Here is a 21,352-nt window from a genome sequence, read left to right as displayed (position 1 = left end):
AAATTTGAGGACAGAGCCAGGAGAGAGGATGAGTGTGGAGATGAGCAAAGGAAGGCTCAGAAGAGTATTTTGAGGTGGTGTTAGAAGTTAGCGGGTGAGGTTATGAGGGCCAGAGGCCAGAGAGGGATGTTCATGTGTGATAGACAACATAAACAATAAAGGTGTGAGGCTTCTTGTGGGAGAAGGCTGTAACAGGGAGAAGAAGGTGAGCCAACATAGGGTGGGCGCTGGAACATGGGGCACTATGAAATTTTGATGAAAAAACTAGAAAGATATAAAATTAACAGGGCACACATTACATGGATTAAAAGCTGGCTGATTGACAGGTCTCAGAATGTAATTGTAAATGGGTTATTATCGTCAAATAGATGTGTTGCTAGTGGGGTCCCACAGGGAGCGGTTCATGGCCCCACTAACATTTTTACTGATTACCTGGCAGTAAACATAAAATCATCATTGAAAGTTTGCAGATGACACAAAGTTGGGGGAGGGATAAATAATGAAGAGGACAGGTCACTGATACACAGCGGTTTGGATTTCTTGGTAAACTGGACACAAGCAAACAATGCATTTTAATATGGCTAAATGTAAATGTATATATCTAGGGACAAAGACTGCTGGTCATACTTATAGGATGAGGGGCTCGATCCTGGGAAACAGGGACTTTGAAAAAGATTTGAGGATCATGGTGGATAACCAGCTGAACATGAGCTCCCAGTGCAATGCTGTGGCCAAAGGGGCTAATGCAATTGTTGGATGCATAAACAGGGGGATCTTGAGTAGACGTAGAGAGGTTATTTTACCACTGTATTTGGCACTGCTGCGACTGTTGCTGGAATACTGTCTCTAGTTCTGGTGACCACGATTCAAGAAGGATGTTGAAAATTGGAGAGGGAGAAGAGAAGAGCCACAAGAATGATTAAAGGATTAGAAAACCTGCCTCGGAGTGATAGACTCCAGGAGCTCAGTCTACTTAACATAACACAGAGAAGGTGAAGGGGTAACTTGATCACAGTCTATAAGTATCTACATGAAGAACAAATATTTAATAACAGGCTCTTCAATCTAGTAGAGAAAGGTAAAACTTTCAGTGGCTGGAAGTTGAAGTAGGCAAATTCAGACTGGAAGTAAGGTGTCCAGTTTTTAATTGTGAGAGTAATTGACCATTGGAACAACTTACAAAGGGTCATTCTCCAGCTCTGACAATTTTTAAATCAAGATTGGATGTTTTACAAAAAAGATCTTCTCTAGGCATTATTTTGGGGGCAGTTCTATGATCTGTGTTACACATGAGGTCAAACTAGGTGATCACTGTGGTCCCTTCTGGCCTTGGGGTGTATGAATCTATACAAAACTAGAATGAGACAGAGACAAGGCAGAGATATAGAGGGGTATGGTAAATACAGATCAAAGTCCTACAATATTAGCAAATCCACCACTGAGGAACATTCCTCATATACTGATAATCCAGATGGTCCTTTAACCTCTCCTGCTCTTCCACTGTCCCCAATAATAAGACATTATCAGTCTGCTGGTGATTCAGTGAGGCGTGCTTTGCAATGGCCAGGATGCTGCACAACTGCCTTTTTAATTAAAATCTCTGCCTTTTTCATTTTCTTCTACTCTTCAGGCCAAATTCAGCCTTGGTGAAGCCCATGGAGTTACATCACAGCCCAGTTCTGTTCCCATTGATGTAATTGGGGGTTTTCTACTGGCATTAGGGGAGCTGAACTGGTGCCTTAGCGAGTGCTAACACAATATGATCTACAGATACCATCTGCACTGGTCAACCCAACTCCTTGGAGGCCAATACATTTCATGAAGACAGCTTTCTGCCCTAGCTCTGGCTATCCCCCGTGATGCAGGCAATAAGGCTGTCCTTTCTGACTCCACAGGCTCAGAGATCATGGAGAAGAATGAGGCTGAAGAGACCACCTGTGGCTGGATTCTGCTTCTTGCTTGCCTTCTCTGTGGTGGCATTTACCAGTTTTCCTCTGCTGCTTCCAACTGAGTCCGATTTCCAGTTCTTGGCACTGGCTGAGCCACATGGGAAAGTCATCCTGCCCAGGCGTCTGTGCACAAACACCACTGCCTCTGTCCCCTGGCGGCCCAGGAGTTTTGATCACAGAGAATGGGAACCCGCTCCCCCTGGCACTGATCAGGAAAGGCAATCCTCACACCATCCCCATTCTGCCTCCAAGCCAAAGAACCAGCCAAGCAGCCTGCACCGACAAAACCACACACTGCTGAAACCAAAGAGAAAGCACAAAGGAGAGATTAGGAAACATAACGTTGTGAAAAGCTCTGAAGCCAGCAGTAAATTACAGCATGAAAACATTCCCCGCAGGACCAGTGGTGAGAAGAAAAGGGAGCTTAATACTCATTTTTCTCTAAAGAATACAGGGAACAATGTTAATTTCTATAAGCTGACAGGGGAAAAGGCAGATATGAAACCACAAATGGAGGAGGCCCCTTTCTTTTCTCCTTCACTCAGCAATAAAAGGGGTTTTCAGGAAGGAAAGCCGGAGTTTGTTTTACTTCTTAAGAACTCTTTTGCAAGCCAGCCAACTGTGGCACAGGACCAATGCAAACCAGATGTGCAGGCAGCTGGCGCTGAGCTGCAGCATTCAGATTCGATTAAAGCCTTTATCTTGGAAGCAGATAGCAGGCTGCCCTTCAAAGGTGCAGCAGGCATGCAGAGAGGGACAGGCAGTTACTCCCAGGGGCCTGGAGAGCCAGGAGCTCATTTCTGGCTGGGTGTGGCCAGGCAGTTACAGACATCTGAATGGTGTATGAAGACTCCAGAAGATGCTCTTTCTACCAAACGAGAGGGCCGCCTGAGGTTTGGTGAGAAGATCCCACCTTGGTTTACTGCAGACGATGTGAAGAAGATGAAATGGCTGGCAAATAGTGAAGTGGTGACCAAAACCAGAATTCCTGCCCATGGACAAATACTGAGAGTCAGTCTTTTGGCCAGCCAAGACACTTCCCTATCTGACCCTAGACGAGACTGTTCTGATGGGCTCTGTGGATTAATAAAGCGGCCCAGTGACCTCTATGAGGTGCTAGCTTTCCACTTGGACAGAGTGTTGGGGCTGAATAGGAGTCTGCCTGCAGTGGCCCGCAAATTCAATAATCCTCTGCTGCCCTATAAATACACCAATGGTGCAGCGAGGCCCATCGTATGGTGGATGCCAGATATCCAGCATCTAGATGATGCCAACAATGACCAGAACTCTTTTGCACTGGGGTGGCTACAATACCAGTCTCTGCTGCAGCAGCGGTGTGGCATGGCAGATTCCAGTGCAGCCCTCGGAATAGCTCCGTGTTTGAGCGTCCTACACACAGAGTGGGCCAAACTGGCGCTCTTTGATTTTCTCCTACAGGTATGCTTGGTGGTGAGCCAATCCCTGTCTTTCTTTTTTCTTCTCTTTTGTGTATGTGTGTGTCTGAGTATGTCTCGTGTGTGTGTGTGTGTATTGGGCATAGCTATAAGTCTTGTTTCAGTGAAGGTCTTGTTTCACAAAGTTGGGGAGAGGGGAAATCTGGGAAGGTCTCCAACTCCAGAGTGTCCAAAAAAAAAAAGTGAGTCAAACAAAGCCAGCGGAAGTACACTTTATTACTCTCATAATTATATGTGTATGCGGTGTTTGTTGTGGGTGTGTTGGTCCCAGGATATTAGAAAACCAAGGTGAGTGAGGTAATATATTTTATTAGACCAGCTTCCACTGATGAGAGAGTCAAGCTTTCAAGCTTATGCAGAGTTCTTCAGGTCTGGGAAACTTACTCAAAGGGCCACTGCTTCATACAAGGTGGAACAGATTATTAAGTGTAAGTAGTTAAAACGTGCTAAATAATCGGTTCCACTTTGTATTTCGCAGTGACACTCTGACTTAGTTTCCCACACCTGAAGAAGAGCTCTGTGTAGCTCAAATGCTTGTCTCTCTCACCAGTCTCAACCTTATCCACCATGTCTCTATAATTATACATGGCATTAATAAAAGATTTTCCATAGTCAAAATGCTTTAGAAGTACTAATTACCCCTCACAAAACTGCTGGGCGGCAGACAGGTAAGCATTATTATTCTGATTTTATGAATGGAAAATCTAAGGCACAAAGCCAAATGACTTGCCCCAGGTCACATAGCATATCAGTGATCGAGCCAGGATTAAAACGCAAGGATGCCTGGCTTCCAGAATAGTCAAAGTAGCCTAGGCAAAGGTGTGTGTCTCCATCCAAGCTTATGCAGTCCTTCTTCAGACACCTCGCTGAACAGAACACGCCACTGCGCGTGAAAGCAAGTGGAAGGGTGAAAGAGAAAGCAGAATTTAGGCTCAGATTGTTTGGTTTCCGAACCCAAATTAACATCTGAAATAAAAACTCACTGATTTTGTTTGTTTTCAAAGTAGGAAACAGTGTTTTTTTCCATGCAGATTTGTGGTTAAAATGGATCCCGGACAAATGTCCAAAAGTGAAAGTTTTTTTAAATAGTCCTTTCATATTCAAGTGGCATCATCTAATTAGGATGATTTTGTACTCTGAGTTAAAGTAGGTTTATGAGGTCATAACCATGTGCTGAGCACTGTACCACTACCCCATGGCTGTGAGTCATTATGAATCAGATTAGTGGAGTTCACAACACTGTTTGATAATCAACCTGTGACACAGGGCTCAGTCCTGCAATAGTCAGTCAAATCATCCTGTGCACTGAATGGCATTACTTACCCGAGGAAAGATTGCCTGATTGAGCCTTGAAGAGCAAAGGTGGGGGAGGGGAAAAGGAGGCTGGCTGGATACTGGAGCCAGATCTCTTGCTGGAATAAATCAGTGTAGATTCATTAACATAAAAGGTGCTGTGGTGACTTACACCATAAGTATAGCTCACCGTCTGTAAGCTCTGTTACCATGAGACTCCACTCATCCTCAGGACAACCCTGTATTCCTAGCAGGAGCACCGAATGCCTGCAGTCTGAACTCATTCATGTTTTCATTAGCTTTTCAGTTTGTCATGATCATCTAATTTTATTTGAATTCTCAAACCACAGATAAAGAACAGGAAGCCTGGATCATCAATTAGTAGACCTCTGTACAAGGATTGTCTCACACAGATGACTGATTCAGTCAGAAGCCTGAAACTGACACCAAACCAAGGGAATTCTGCCTTTAGCAGGGATATGCTGGATTGCTGCCGCTTTACCAGGGAAGCTGTCACTATCATTTGTTTTAATTTTTCAGGTTTCAGAGTGTCTGGGACTTGACACTGGAAAAGACTGAAACTGTACACAGTAGCTTTCCATTCTGAACAAACTTTCAGTGTCATAGTTGCTGGAACAAGTGTGGCAAACTTCCTAAACCACCAGACTCAGTCTGTTTGCAGAATGAACTACTCTTCAAGTAGAGAATTGTGCAGCAAAGCAAGGAGCTTCATCTAGTTTTGCTGGGTCTTTGCCACTCATTTCCTGGTTAACATTACACCAACCAAGTCAAACAGTGATGCCTGAAGTACACCAGGCGTCCTCAAAAATGTTGGCATGGGGTTATGGGCAGAGGATTAGGTTTCCTAGAAAAGAAGGTGTCAAGAACTCTCCAGTGGGTAAAAGCAGCCTAGTAGAAACAGCAACTTTTAATTACAAAATACACACTTGTCCCTCTCTAACATTAACCCCATACTGTCCTGACAAAGCTGTACATTTGCTATTATGTACAGTAGTGTCCTACTCTGTGAGCTTTTGGTCCTCATTAACCTCCTGATTTCACCATTTCATTAATACTTGTAGTGTCTTCAAGCCTAGACAGGACCTGATTTTCTAATTTGAAACTCCCCCCAACCAACCAAATATAACCCAAGCATATTTTCAAACACCAAAAGCCCTTCCAACCTGCTTTCTGTATCAGAGAGAAGCACAAAAAGGCCTTTTTTGTCATTTACAACACACATTTAAACAAAATGTCTTTACTTTCACAAATCAGTCTTGGCGTAGCTGTCAATCTTCAGTAAATGTGTTTAATAATCAATGTGTGTGGAAGGGAGAGACAGCTGCTTTATCACTTCTCAATGTACTGTGCAGTTTGGAAGCTCAGTGTAAAGTTGTGCTTTTGTATAGTTTGTGCATGCAAAGCCCTTTGGACTTGAAGGGGAACATGGATACGCAGGCAAGCTTCAGACACATCAGACCTGATCCTGATCTCACTTATTCTAGTTTTATCCTGGTGTAACCTCATCAGTTTGGGTGGAGTTACTCCTGATTCACACTGGTGTGAGGTCATGCTCATTTAAAAGAATCTTATGTCAGTCTCATGTTATCCAGATTCTTTTGTTCCTGGGTGTCTTTTTGTTGCTGAAAATCAGCTTTTTTTTCTCTCTAACCAGGATCCTTTCCCCATCATGGAGATTTTCCTTCTCTTCTGTGTGTGGATTAAGAATGCTTAATCTTCCATTTGGAAAATCAGAACCTGCTGCTATGGGGGATTATTACAGTGTCTCTGAACAGAGAATTTAAGTTATTAGGGGCAACTGAGAGGAAGAAGAGATGGTTTATATGGGAGATGGAGTCTTATTTATACACCTCAGGGGTATTACTTAGCACTGTAGGGACAAGCATTGGGGGGAAAAAACTATCTGAAAGGTTTTAAAAAATCTCTGCTAAAATATGTGTTTCCATAACCTTTTTTTTTCCCTGGCAGAGCTTAACCATTAATCTTTATAACCTCAAAGTATGGCTGGCAGAAGGGGTCAATCATGACTAGATTTAACAAATCCAGTCATGACTGGAATATTTTACATTAAAACTATTAACATTCATATTTAAAATGAATCTAGTAGGAAATAAAATAAGTGTTTAAAGAGTAGAAATGGAAATTCTGGGATCGGCTTTTTTGTGTGGGACTGTTACTTTAGAACTTAATAATAAACACATCTGGGTTTGAGATGGTGGCGTTATGGGGTGAAATCCTGGCCCTAATGAAATCAGTGGGAAAATTCTCTTGACTTCAATGGGACCAGGACTTCATCCTTGGTGTTTTTACTTAAAAACCATATGGTCAAATCCTCAGCGGGTGTAAATCACCATAGAAGTCAGTGGAGATACATTGATTTACGCCAGCTGTGTATAGGTCCTATGGACCTATACATTTTTAGTTTTTTCCGTTCTCTGCCCCCTCATTCCAATACCACCACTTCCCATCTCCAGCCATGAGCATACGCTTGTGTGATGTCAGGCCCTGATAGTGAATGTTATTGGTGCCCCCTTCCCCCAGGAAAAAGCTGTTCAGAATAGATTCCTTCTTTGCTCTTTGATTCATAATTCTCCACAACTCCAGAGTAGCAATTTATCTCTGGGCCAGAAGGCTTAGGAAAGTTACTCTCTTCCTGGAGAACACCAATGTCCCTTTGTGGACTGATTGCCAAGGCACCATGTGAACAGCTTCTGCCTCTCCTCCTGCGAAGAGATACGGTAGATCTCAGATTCAGCCATAGCAGTGATGGGGAGACTACAGTGGGCCATGGGCATACCAGACAGAAACCAGACAGTGACTCAAAAATACCAGGAAGAGGAAGATTCGGGACAAGTTTTTTCTCTTTTCTACTTCCTTGCCCTGCCATTCAGAACACTTCAAGGGCCTGATCCAGCTTCCTGTGGGAAAATTGGGCCCCACAGCAAAAATCTCATTGGATTCAATGTGAAGATTGGGCCCTAAATGAAAAGGATGATGTATGAGGGAGACTTTTACCTAAGGTGCAAGCAGACCAAATGACAAAAACAAACCACAGAGTTTCTCAATAGCGCCAAAGAGATCATCACTAATGGAAAAGTCCTATCAGAAATGTAACAAAGTTCTTCAGAAATTACTCAAAACCCTATAGGATTTAATAGAGAATGAAATCCTTTGAATCCTGAACCATTCTGTAGAATTTTGGAGCAGGGATAGAATTCAGTAGTGAATTCTATAGGATGATCCAAAAATTCCATGCAAGGATTATCATTCTGTATTACGTTCTATACGCCTTTCCCCTAAGGCAGTGCCTCTATTATTTGCAGCCTCTCTAAGATACAGTTATTTCACATTGGCTCCCAAAGGCCAGCTGGACTGATCAAAATCCTTTACAAACACCTCACAGAGACGCCTCCTATTTTTCATACTGTAGCTCACTCACATGATTCAAACCATTCTCTGTGAACCTCTCTCCACAGGCAAAAATTTACTGCCAAGAAAAATCACCAGAAGCGAGAGCACAGTGTATTGTGAACACTGCTGTTCACTCGCTGAGCACTGCTGCTAGAAAGCAGGATTAGAACACCTGTTTCAGTTATCTCCCAGTTTGGCAATGTCTGCAGCATTCATCTCTTAGGTAGTGATTTTTAGCTTTGAGTTGGCTGATCACTTCACATACCATCTCTCTCTTCATTTGGCTCAATAATACTGCCTTTGTCTACACTTTCCTGCCTCAACTGGCAACACTGATCGTATGGTAAACATGGCAGGAATCCATCAAAATACAAGAGGTTACATTAATCCAAATCCTAGTTCCTTTTGATGTCAATAGCAAAACTCCCATTAACTTTGGTGGAGGTAGAATTAGGCCCAAATGATCCAGTTCCACATGATTAAAGTCTCCATGGCAGGTAGAGATGTCTGAACCTTACATTGCAACCTTTCATGTAAAACGTAGACGGCGTCACAGGAAAGAAACTGGCCACGTTTTGTCCAAAATTTTATATATGGGGTCTGATTCTCATTGACACTGAGGCGACTTTGCCCCTCTCTGGCAGTGTAAAGGGGCTGGAAAATGCATGCATATATAATATGAGCCCTCATTAAGGCCCCTTCACATTGCCAGAACAGTGTGAAGGAGCCTCAGTGTAAATAAGAATCAGCCACACAAGGAATTGCCCACACATACCAACCCAGAAAAAATATAGCACTTGTCTGGTAAAATAAAATAAACTCTAGAATAACCATCCTCGATCTGAGCATCTCTCATCCCTCAACCCACCATCCTACAACAAAAGTAGAAAATAGGTAAGGGGTTCAGAATATCCTCAAAGTCAACAAATGCCAGGTCTGTCAGACCAAGGCAGGGAGTGAGTTCCAGAGTCAAGTGCCAGCCATTATCAGCATGTCTCTGACATGCTCTCTTTTCTTCCAAGCTGCCCTGTATGTGTCCAAATGCAGAGACAGTTCACCTCTTCTGTAATACAGATAGCAAATTATAATCAGCTGATTGCTAGGTAGGTGGAGAACTGTGATCACTGCTCCTGACTGGCTAAGAATTTCACCCACCCTGTTATTGCTGTTACCCCATCTCCCTCCCCCTCTCCACCACAACCCACTTGTTTTCATCATTGTCCTGTTGGGTCTTTTCTTCTAAATAGCAAGCTCTTTGGGGCAAGGATGGTCATTTACCGTATATGTTTGTACAAAACCTATCATGACTGGGGCCCTGAGCTACGTGGCCTCTAGGCAATCCCACAATATAAATGTTGAGTTCATCCAAAAAAACAACTACATTAAAAGAACATTATTAAGGTTTCATAGAATGAAGGTGAGTGTGCTGTAGTGGTTATAGACTCGTCTGTCCTTGTGCCCCCAGCCTGCCCTTGTCTCCCTCTGCTTCTCTCCATCCCACCCTCCCCCATCCTGATCTTGCTCACATCCCCCTCTTCCCCTCCTCACACCATGGTTCCCGCTCCCCACCTTTCTTCATTCCACTCAGTGCAAGAATCAGAGTGAAGGTCTATGATATGTTATGCAGGAAGTCACACTATACGATGGCCCTAATGGTACTTTTGGCTATACTGTCATAAGCTACATATACTGCTCATGGAGAGTTACTTGCCACCATTTTGGAAGGGTTGAAACTTATTTAAACTTTTTTTTGAGTCTTTGCCTAGGCATGAATTTTTCCAGATTGTGCTTTGTTCTTTTGGTATGAAGCCTGCAAAGTGTTATAACATGGTAAATCTTCCAGGCTGGATGAACCCTTGCAAACCTCAAATATAATGCACAGTCTCATCCCTAAATCGTAGACCTTCGAGTTGGTAGATCTGAATTCTATTCCTGGTACTGCTCTAAACAGTCTCTGGTTTCTTGGCTAAGTCACAGAAATTCTCTGCTTCAATTTCCTCACCTGTACAAGTGGTATAATGATACTTACCTCCTTCATAGGGTGGTTGAGAGGCTGAAATCATTAATGCTTAGAAAGCATTTGAGATCATTAGATGGATGGTGTGTGTCTGTTTCTATTACAGAAATGTACAAGATGAAATAAGTTGTATAGGTAAAGCCTAGGTGGAATATGGGCTTATCTTAGCTCTGGTAAGGTAAGAATATGGTAGCTATGGTCTTACCATAAATAAAGACACAGACTGTCTAGGGGAGCAGATGTCAGTCGAGAGAAGATGTGTCAACGCTACACTGTGCACGTCGTCAGCCAGGGACAATTAGCCAAACCAGCTCCTGGAGAGAGACCGAAGTCAGATGTCAGACTCAGCCTGTACCTTATAACTTCTGTTAATTCTATATACATTTATTCCTTGGTTTCCTAAAAACAGTCTCCCAGCAACGTGCTAAAAGGTACATTCTAGTGGGTGGAGCAGAGGCAATACATTCATATCCAGATGGGCACACAACAGTTACCATGAGTACCAGGCAAAGGAGGTTTTTTTTAAGGAAAACACAATGTGGGCTGGGGTCAGCCTTCAGCAAAGGAGAAGCGGGGATAGAAAGGTAGGTATTATATAGTAGGGTGAGTCTGAGTATGCTAATAAAATGATGTAATAGAACAGGTTGCTGACTTGCCAGGTGGGGATCACCGCCATCTCGCAAGTCAGCAACCTCACCGGATGCCTCAGCGACCTCATAGAAACCCATCCAGCACAACACAGATACGAGATGCGGCAGCGCTCCCCCACAGGTAACCTCATGCCGCCCTGCCGTAGGAGCAACTAGCACCACCCCTTAGGCCGCACGGCGAGACCCAGCCAACGGAGGAGCCTCCCACAGCCGCCAGATCCCACGGCCGGACCCCGCCCCCTTGAGATCCAACACCTCCTCCAAGATTACCCAACGAGCCTCTTACTGCCAAAAACCCATGCCCCACCAAGGACCTCCCAGCTGGATACCACCCACAGAAGAACCAGAACCATCCCCAGTGCTTCCAAACACGACCGTGCCCCCCTAAAGTCCAGCACCGGAAGATCCAGTGCTGCCTCGGAGACACCGACAGCTGCCCTCCCCACTATATCAGGACCCCCTCCCCCAAAACCACCTGAGCACCGCCCCCAAGTCAAGGGACAACAAGGCCGCAGACTGTCCCCACAGCACCCAAACCTGTGGAGACAACACAGCAGGAGGAGCAACGGCCGCAAGCAAGGGTCGCCACGCCATGGCAATCCGCCTGGATGGATGAACTGGCAAAGGCTGAGAACTTCGAGAACTTTGACACTCTGATGGACAGACTGACCGCAGAACTATCTGCAGAAATTACAGCCAGAAGGAGGGAACCCCAGGAGGCCTCATGGGCCACTTGCAGATTCCCTGCTCCGAGCCGTAACAACACTGCCAGAGAAAGTAGGAGAGGGGATGTCGGCTGTTGCTACGATCCAGTGGCTGCATCCTGTATTCAGAAACTATACAGGACGAACCAGATAAAAGCCATGAGGGAGATCCTCGACGGGACCTCCTCCCACTGTGCCATCCAGCCCGAGAGGCTCTACTCCTACTTCAAGGATGTGTTTGATCATGAGGCCCAGACCAACTTGCGACGCCCAGAGTGCCTTCTCCCGCTACCCCGGATCGCCCTCACGGAGGACCTGGAGCGAGATTTTCCCCCCCAGGAGGTGCAGGCAAGGCTGACGAGGACCAAAAACACTGGCCCTGGAAAAGATGGCATCCGCTACCACCTGCTGAAGAAGCGAGACTCCAGCTGCTTGGTGCTTGCTGCCATCTTCAACAAATACAAGCAGTTCCACCACATTCCCCACTCCTGGAAAAAGTCCATGACTGTGCTCATCCACTAAAAAGGTGAACGAGACGACCCCAGCAACTGGAGGCCCATCTGCCTCTGCTCCACCATTTACAAGCTGTATGCCAGCTGCCTCGTGGCAAGGATCATGGACTGGTCAGTGTGCAGGGGCGCTGTCAGCTCAGTGCAGAAGGGTTTCATGTCCTGCCCGGGATGCTACGAGCACAACTTCCTCCTTCAGATGGCCATTCAGGAGGCCAGGAGGTCCAAGAGGCAGTGTGCCGTAGCATGGCTTGACCTGACCAACACCTTTGGGTCCATACCCCATCATCATATCTTTGCCACCCTGGGAGAGTTCGGGATGCCAGAAACCTTCATCCAGATCCTCTGGGACCTCTACAAGGACTGCACCACCACCATCCGCACCATGGACAGAGAGACGGACACCATCCCCATCCACTGCGGCATGAAACAAGGATGCCCCCTTAGCCCCATCATTTTCAACCTGGCCATAGAACCGCTCATCTGAGCCATCTCTAGCAGCCTGACTGGCTTCGACCTGCACCGCAAGAAAATCAGCATTCTGGCCTATGTGGACGATCTGGTCCTGACTGCAGATGACCAAGAGAGCCTCCAAGGTATGCTAGACTCCACCAGCTGAGCTACTGACTGGATGGGGCTCCGCTTTAATGCGAAGAAATGCTGAACTCTGCACATTGACAGCAGCAAAAGAGACTCGGTGCTGGCAACAGAGTTCCAGACCCAGAATGAGCCCGTCATCCCCAGCAGAGGGGCAGGTGTACCAGCACCTTGGCACGCCGATGGGTTTCCATGTCCAGCAGACACCTGAGGAACCGTCCAGGAGATCTTGCAAGACAGTGCCAAGATTGATGCCTCCCTGCTGGCAGAAGATAAATGCCCTGAACACCTCCCTGATCCCACGGATCTCATTCACCCTAAGGGGATCCGCCGTGGCGAAGGTGCCCCTCAACAAGGAAGACAAGATCATCCAGCAGCTGGTGAAGAAGTGGCTGTTCCTTCCCCAGAGAGCCAGCAATGAACTGATCTACATCGCCCACAGGCACAGTGGTGCCAATGTCCCCTGCATAAGTGACCTGTGCAATGTCACGATGATCACCCACGCTTTCTGCCTGCTGACATGTCCTGATGCCACGGTAAGGAACATCGTTGTGAACACCCTGCGTGATGCAACAGAGAAGCGGATCAGCAGAGCCCCCTCTAACCAAGACATCTCCACCTTCCTGAGTGGCTCTCTGGATGGGGAATTTGGACGGGATGGGCGCAACATTGCTTCACTGTGGTCCCGCACTCACAATGCCACGCGTTGCCTGGGGAAGCACATTGGCTGCCGCTGGGAGGAATGCGAGGAGTGCCAGGAGCTGGGAGTCCAGGTGCCGCAGATCAGGTCCAACAACACCGCCATCGTCACCCCGAGTGCCAGAGGCTTGCTGGGAAGAGACTCTGAAGGCTGCCATCCACTCACTGTATGTGGAAACCCTGAATCGTAAACCGGACCAGGATAAAGCCTTTGAGTTGACCAGCAAGTGGGATGCCAGCAACCACTTCCTCACTGGGGGCGGCTTCATTCGCTTCGCTGACTGGCGGTTCATCCACTGTGCCCGGCTAAACTGCGTCCCGTTCAGTGGAGCCGTTCGCCTCGGGAACTGAGACAAGCATTGCAGGAAGTGTGGTTACTCCAACGAGACCCTGCCCCATGTCCTGTGCAGCTGCAAACCTCACTCCAGAGCCTGGCAGCTGCGCCACAATGCTATCCAGAACCACCTGGTGAAAGCCATCACACCACACCTGGGGGAGATCTCCGTGAACTGCACCATCACCAGTACCGACAGCCAGCTATGACCTGACATCATCATCACCGATGAGACCAAGAAAAATATCATCCTCGTCAACGTCATGGTCTCCTTTGAGAACAGGATCCCGGCATTTCACGAAGCCCAAGCTCATAAGCTGGAAAAGTATAACCCGCCCCCCGGGGCTGACACCCTGAGAGCGAAGGGCTACGAGGTGCAAATGGACCCCCTGATCATCGGAGCCCTGGGCCCCTGGGACCCCTGCAATGAGCGTGAGCTGCGGACCTGTGGGATCGGTCGACGCTGTGCACGGCTCATGCGGCGCCTCATGATCTCAGACACCATCTGATGGTCCAGGCACATCTACACTGAGTACATCACTGGCCACCGACATTACCAGGAGGCGTGAGCCAGAGTGACATTGTTCTTCGACTACGAGAAAGGGACCAAGACACTTTCTCTGTTGGATCATATGAACTGGAACCATAAACTCCCTGAACATTAAATCTCACCAAATGAGGGTCAGTCCAGCCTCATCATCATATCCACTCATTATACTCCACAACCGAACATAGCCACTTTATGAACTTCATACCCTCATATCTCAATGTCTGTACTTTGACCCATTAACCTTTTACCCCCAATTGGGGATATTACAGATTATGTATTCCTTATGGCACCTGATCTTAAACCAAATTTTGCACCCTCGATAATCTGTATGTTATTCCCTGATAACCAGAAACTTCTATGCTTAAACTCTGTACTGTTCACTTTTTTTTTTAATATCATCTTAATAAAATCTTTAAATATAATAGAATGGGGCTGAGTATGCTAATAAAATGACGTAATAGAACAGTTCTCAAACTGCAGGTCATGACCCTTTTTAATGAGGTTGGCAGGACCTGTATTAGACACATTGGGCCCTGGGGCTGAAGTTGAACCCTGAGCTCTGCCACCCAGGGCTGAAGCCGAAGCCTGAGGTCTTCCACTCCCCCCCGCCCCCCAGGCCGGTGGGGCTCAGGCTACGGCTTCAGCCACACGTGGGACTGGGTAGCAATTTTTGTTGTCAGAAGGGGGTCGTGGTGCAATGAAGTTTGAGAAACACTGTAATAGAACCATGAGATGGATGATATTAATGCATGTCTCAAGCCTCTGAGCGTGCCCAGTGTGACTTGACAGTTTCTAGACACCTGAGCAGACTCAGTTGACTACTTGTGTAACTTGTGTAGTTACTAAAAGGGCTGTTCCCTCCTGAGGCAGGATATAGGCAGGACATAGGCATCTGATGTAACATATTTTGTGGGAGTTTTTCAGATGACACCTGCAAAATCTAGGTCTTGTCTGAACAGCATGAACGTTAAGTATCCCAGGCCTCTTTTCATAAGAGTATTTCCATGATGCTCACTATCCAAACTGACCCTCTGTCTCACTGGCATGCACGCTGTTGGCTGCCATCTTCCCCCCAGAGTGGTGGAAGTCACATGATGTTATTACCCATTCTCATGTGCAATTTCCCAGTTTGCAACACTGCATTTGCAGACATAAGTACCCAGCCAAATTGGAATGCGGTTACTTTCGAAAATGTGGCCAATGTCTCCTCCCGTGCATGACAACTTATGATTTTGTTCATAGCCTCCCAGTGAGTATGTCGAGTCAAACTTCTGTCTAGTGCACAAGCACATTGACTCTCTCTGTAAATCAGCTGAGATCTTCTTTATGTTCTGCACAGACTATTAATTCTGCTATGATAGAAAATGACATAAAAGGTGGGAGAAATCAGTGTGCTGCACTTTCAGGCACCTAGACATAGGATGTGCATGGAATAAGTGTGACATTTTCCTGGGTTCAAATGCATTTGGTTTCAGAAAATACTTTAGCTCTAGGGTTTCCCTGAAGGAGAAATATTGCCTGGAGTGCCTCATTAAACATCAACTGATGGGCCTGTGTTAAGAAATACTAGCATGGCATCAAATTAATTAATTTAGGATCTAAGAGGGCTAGGAATATAATGGTCACACAAATCAAACTGAGCATTCCTTATAGCACTTTATTCCTCTGCGCTTTGATTTGAGTTTGGGGTTCAGACAAAACACAATTCAGCTAACATTTCTGGTAGCTGTTAAGTTGAAACTGGTAATTACCTAGTATCACATGGTTTCCACTGAAAATCATAAATCCCCCCCCTTGGCACCTGAAACTCAGCTAAGGTTCACTTGAAATTTCGCCCACCTGACCGAAAGGTTCATGAACCTCAGCAAACCTGACCTGAGTTACAGGTTCATAACCCAAAACCAGGCTATAGATTCACGTCTCTGGTTTGAACCAGTTTCCTTGGCAACCTCATGCGAAATTGGTCAGTTTCACTACGTACTCTGGAAACGCTGCCTGCCTCAGCAGCACGGGTCCCGTTTCAAGAAAGTGTTATGTGTTTGCAGGAGCTGATTTATGCTGCTGTGCTCTGGCCAGGCCTTGTTCAGAGGAGGGCAGTGAGTCAGTTATTATATAACTGAGACAGCAGACCGTCTGCCTTGTACAAAGCGGCATAAAAGCCAATAGCTTATTGTGACAAAGCTAACAGAGTGGGGCATGAAAAATTAGAAAGGGGTTATGGCTTCTGGGTTTCACTTGATAGTGATAACATTAATCTTGAAGGAGAGTCAAATCCTATTTCTTCCTCCAAGGATATGGGGTGTCATGCGTACAGCACAAGTGAGGTGGTTCCACTCTTCAGGAGTGGGGTAGGGACAAATGCAGGAGCTCATGTTCATGTAGAAAGTCTCTGCATACCTAGGTGTCGTGCAGCCCAACACCTTCTGCCTGGGTTTAGTAAATGGAGCAGGTTGGGGGGACAGCGGTTTAGACCAGCCAGTCTGCCATGAGGGGGCTCCACCAGCCATTGCCTCTATGGGGCAAGCATACAGCAGGAGGGTAATGGGCTAACGTAGTGACCCCATAACAAGCTATGAAAGGATTCCTTCTTCCCTGTGCCAAACCATACACTCAGGGGAGGATTTGACCCAGTTGCTGCCAGAGGTGGCTCCTTCCTAGCAGTGATGGTTCTAACATTGGGGCATTCATTACTGAAAACTGGGTGAATAAACCCAAAGTTAAATAGCTTCATCCCTATATCAGGCTAAATTCAAAGCTGTTAAGTTAAAATCTAGACATGAGATTAAGGAGCCACAAGAGGAGAGTTGTTTCTGTACCCCAGACTGTATAATGCACACTCCAGTAAAGGCTCCAGGGCAGGGCTTCAGGGAGGGCATCAGCATTTCATTGATTGGGCTGTCAGGAGTGAGGAGGAGCAGGTTCAAAAGTGCCCATGAATTACTAAACACAGATGCAGCTAAAGCAAGTTACAGCGCTCCACGTGGAGTATCCACCTTGATCTGCAAACTGCACGCAGGACAATTCCCGCACTATGCAGATGTTAAGAATGGACCAACGGGCCAAGCAAGCATAGAACAATTTCCCACGCTCCCTTGTTCATTCTTTGCATTTCTATCAAGCATTGTTTCGATTATTATTAGGGAAGGATGAAATGGTTCATATAAAACCTTCATCCAGCATTTGAATTTGCCTGAGAAAATCCCTTTCTGAGGTTCAAAAAAATTCAGTTAACTTACTTTTTTTGTTTTGCCTTAATTTTTGTATGCATCTCCTCTTGGTTTCAGATAGAAACAGAATCTATTCAGTTCATGCAAACATCGAGTACTGAAATACTGCAAGCAGGAAGTCTCTGAAATCTTGTAGGAAAGCCTGTTATTGGGAGCTTTGCAGTCCGCTTCTCAAACCAAAATCGTTTAGAAAAGCAGCTACATTTTTTAATGGTTCTCTGAACACTCACCAATTTTTTATATAAACAGCTCTTTCATTAAAGAATAATCTGGATTTTTCTCTAAAGTTTACGGAGCTTTTTTTTTCCAGGCATGAAAAGTTCCCTGTTAAACTACAACTTAACATCACCATCCTGAAATTCCTGAAGCCTCTAAATACTTCAAATGTCACCCACAGGTTCATGACCGCCTGGACCGTTATTGCTGTGGATTTCAGCCAGACCCTGCAGAACCCTGCATGGAGGAAATGCTTCATGACAGATGTAGGAATCCTGCAGAACTGGTCCTGGTCCATATCCTGGTATGATATCGCCAAACATTATGTTTGCCTCCATCTTTTCAGTTTCTAACGTCTACCCTTTTTTTAACAGGCCAGACTGGTTATCTGTTATTGACTCTTGTTATGTTTTTACCCCCACCACAAAGAGCAAAATATGTCTAGGTAACTTTTATTTCAGGGTAAGAGAAAATAAAGAATGTCTGCAGGTTAGATTCTTATATGTATAACTAAGTCAACGGGACAACTGGTGGAGTAATTTGCTGCTCAGTGTAAGTAAAAGTATAGTAAGTGCAAGTGTATCTGAATCTGGTCCTGAGAGTGAGTGAGAGCAAGCGAGAAGCAAGCATAGTGTGTGATTCTCTTTGTAACATTCTGCATCTGAAATGAAATGCAGTGTGTGACAGCATGAGGCAGGGAGATCTCTCTCCATTTAAAGTTGCAGCACTTAAAAAACAGAATGACATGATCTCCTTCTGGCTGCGTACATACTTCTCAAGTAAAATTTCAGTATGGCATAGCAGTCGTACAGTGGCCGTATTCCTTCAACAATACGCACATTTTATTCTGCCAGAATATTAAACAAATGAAATTCAATCTACATGTCTTCTCACCACGAAATCAAATAGCGTGCTGATTACAAATATTGTCCCTGGATGAGAATAAATGAAATAGGCAGTTAAGAATGAAGTATGACATTGAGATGGCTCAGTAATGTTAGATAATGACAATCTGACTTTCATTTTAGAAATATACTACAGACCAATTTAATCCTTGGGGACAAGATGAGTCTAACTTTAGGGACCTGGCCATGGTGACCCTTTGCATTTTATTTGGCGCAGCTAGTACATGTGCTCAGCCACTTAAGGCTTTTGGGTTAAATTGTGGTTTTGGTAAAGGGTAAAGGGCAGCACATAGTCACACTGCCCTGGCTGCAGACAAGAAGCTTGTCTCTAAGAGTTAATACGTGGTCCCAGGTTCCACCCTTGCTATGGACTATCATTGCTGCCAACCCTAAATATTCAAAAAAACACTCTTTGCATACAAATTACCCTTCCTCCCAAAATGTCAGCTCAAAGAACCCCCAAAATGTGAACTTCTAATTTTTTTCCCACCAGATCCGGGGAAGTGAGCCTTCTCGCCTGGTGTTCATTGACAATGCAGGCAGACCTTACCATCCGGAAGCAAAGCTCAACTTCAGGCTACTGGAAGGCATAGATGGGTAAGAAGGGCAACAGAAGTGATTCTAGCTAACAGTACCAGAGGGTCACAGCCCATGCCACCAGAACATTCCTTTCCTTTCAGAATATATAAGGCAGAACAGTTAAGGTTCTTCAATAAAAACAGATGTGTCTCTGGTGAGAATAAATTGGACTGGATGGGGCTTGCCTGTGTTTGTGAAGTTTTCTTCTAGATAGTGATTCTTAGGGCTCACACCCAATAGAAAGACTGAGAGTCCTTTACATTCGCATATACCTTGTTGATATCTACACCCCTGCCCCGCCCCCGCCCATGACGATGCTAAAGATGTTTGTTCCACATATACCACTGCTGAAAGATGTGCAATCCCATGTTTGTATATCTTAGTTTCTTGTATTGCCTTTTCGCTCAAGTCTCAATATGGGGGCTGAGCCAGGTCCCCTTCAAGATAGTGGAAAGGCTCCCATTGACTTCAATAGGTTTGGATAAGGTCCTACATGCAGATATCAGAAACACAAATACGGGGACTCAGTTCGAGCTAACATGCACCCGTGTAAATCAGGAGTGGCTCTACTGAAATTAATGGAGTTACAGCGGTATAAAATTAGAGTGAGATCAGAATCAGGCCCAATGTGCACATATTTCACACTGAGGTGAATATTTCTCTCTCACACTGGGGGTGGCTAATGACTGTCTCAGAAACATAAAGCATATTATTTTCCCTGCATGAACACTGAAGGGTTGAAAATCCAGATTCAAATGTTTTGGGTGAGGGACAGCTCTCTCACTCTGCTTATTCAGCTGTTATAGCTTTCTACATCTCTGCATCCAAGAAAAATAGTTAGCACCAAAACAATCTCTGCTTTGCATAAAATATGAACAGAACTCTGACTACTTCCGGGGACAGATATGGAGCAAACACTATTCTCCTGCCCTAACCCCTTAGTTGTATGATTTTATCCTTCCAACTCCTTTTCTTTCCTTCTTCTGGTTGTCTTCATCAGGTTTCCTGAGACAGCTGTGACTGTGCTCAAATCGGGATGTTTACAGAACATGCTTCTGAAGTCACTGTACATGGATCAGGAATTCTGGGAAAGCCAGGGTGGATACCAAGGCCTTAGACACTTGCTTCAAGTCATTAACAGAAGAGGACAGATCCTACTGCAGTACATTCAGGCACACAATTTGACAATCTTTAAGGATTCATCACTTTAAAACATGTCCCTACAAGAGCGAAACACTCACCTGACATAAAGTGCAAGGTTGCAACCATGGATATACCTGAGTCCTCTAAAGCTTTTATGATCAGAAGCTGATCTTGAGTGCTTGGTTCTTGAGAATCAAATTTAGCAGCACATGCTGAAGAAGCAGAATAGATCCGAGGAAGAGACAGATGGGGGAAAGAAAACTTCTGACACATTACAGACAGGCTGGGAAAATGCATTAACCAAGTATTTATTGAGCACTGACTCCAACTTGCATTTTCAAAGGAGTTGAATCTCATTGAGATTTTGGGCACCTAACTCCTTGAGGTTCCTTTGAAAAATCTTATCTTGAGTGTTACAGCAAAATTCTAAGGACAACATGAGAAATATTAACTCAACAGTTTGAGAGACTGACCAAAGCTCATAGAAGTCAATGGGAGTCTCTTCTTTGACTTCAATAGGCTTTTGATTAAGCCTTAACTGCTTCAGAAATAGTCAATATGACCAGTTTGGTTTGACATAAGAAAAAAGGGTGGCACCTCCAAAGTGAATCATATAAATAATGAAATAGCATGTGAGCTTCAGGGAGGTGTGAGCTTCAAAATCTAAAGGGGATCATTTAAAAAACACCCATCTGATTGCACAAGCAATTTCCTTTTCTCTCATTTCTTTTTAAGAGAAAGATTAAATGATACAAGTTATGTTAGTGCCATGTTCATCAAGTCAAAACAATTGCTATTACTATAAAAAAAATTGTAACCGCCAAGACACTACATTGGCCTCCAGAGTGACCACATCATTTTAATGTGTGAAATCCTGCCCCACTGAAGTCAATGAGCACTTTACCATTGACTTCAATGAGTGCAGGATTACTCCATTGCTTTCATCTTTCTCCCACTCCTTCCCCATCTTCCCCATGTGTTATCAGCTCGTGGGACTGAGCTGCACAGGTGGACTGCTGTGCCCATGTGGAGTCTAAAAGAAATCAATGACATCGCAGGGATGCCTCATAATAGTAAGCCCTACGCTCAGCAGT

At 45.1% G+C, this 21,352-nt stretch overlaps 1 protein-coding gene and 1 long non-coding RNA gene across 2 annotated transcripts in view; one reads left to right on the top strand and one right to left on the bottom strand.

Moving 5' to 3' along the window:
- Positions 1 to 21,352, bottom strand: part of LOC116827008 (uncharacterized) — a 75,001-nt gene that overhangs the window by 9,317 nt on the left and 44,332 nt on the right. The window lies entirely within an intron of this gene.
- GASK1A (golgi associated kinase 1A) lies at positions 1,860 to 20,517 on the top strand. Its single transcript, XM_032784122.1, has 4 exons — positions 1,860 to 3,386; positions 17,813 to 17,935; positions 19,030 to 19,133; positions 20,116 to 20,517. The coding sequence occupies exons 1-4, from the start codon at positions 1,860 to 1,862 to the stop codon at positions 20,324 to 20,326; spliced, it is 1,965 nt and encodes a 654-aa protein (XP_032640013.1). The 3' UTR covers positions 20,327 to 20,517.

The sequence above is a fragment of the Chelonoidis abingdonii genome, chromosome 2 (genome assembly GCF_003597395.2).
Source record: "Chelonoidis abingdonii isolate Lonesome George chromosome 2, CheloAbing_2.0, whole genome shotgun sequence".
Taxonomy (NCBI): Eukaryota; Metazoa; Chordata; order Testudines; family Testudinidae; genus Chelonoidis; species Chelonoidis abingdonii.
This window is presented reverse-complemented; position numbering and strand designations above follow the sequence as displayed.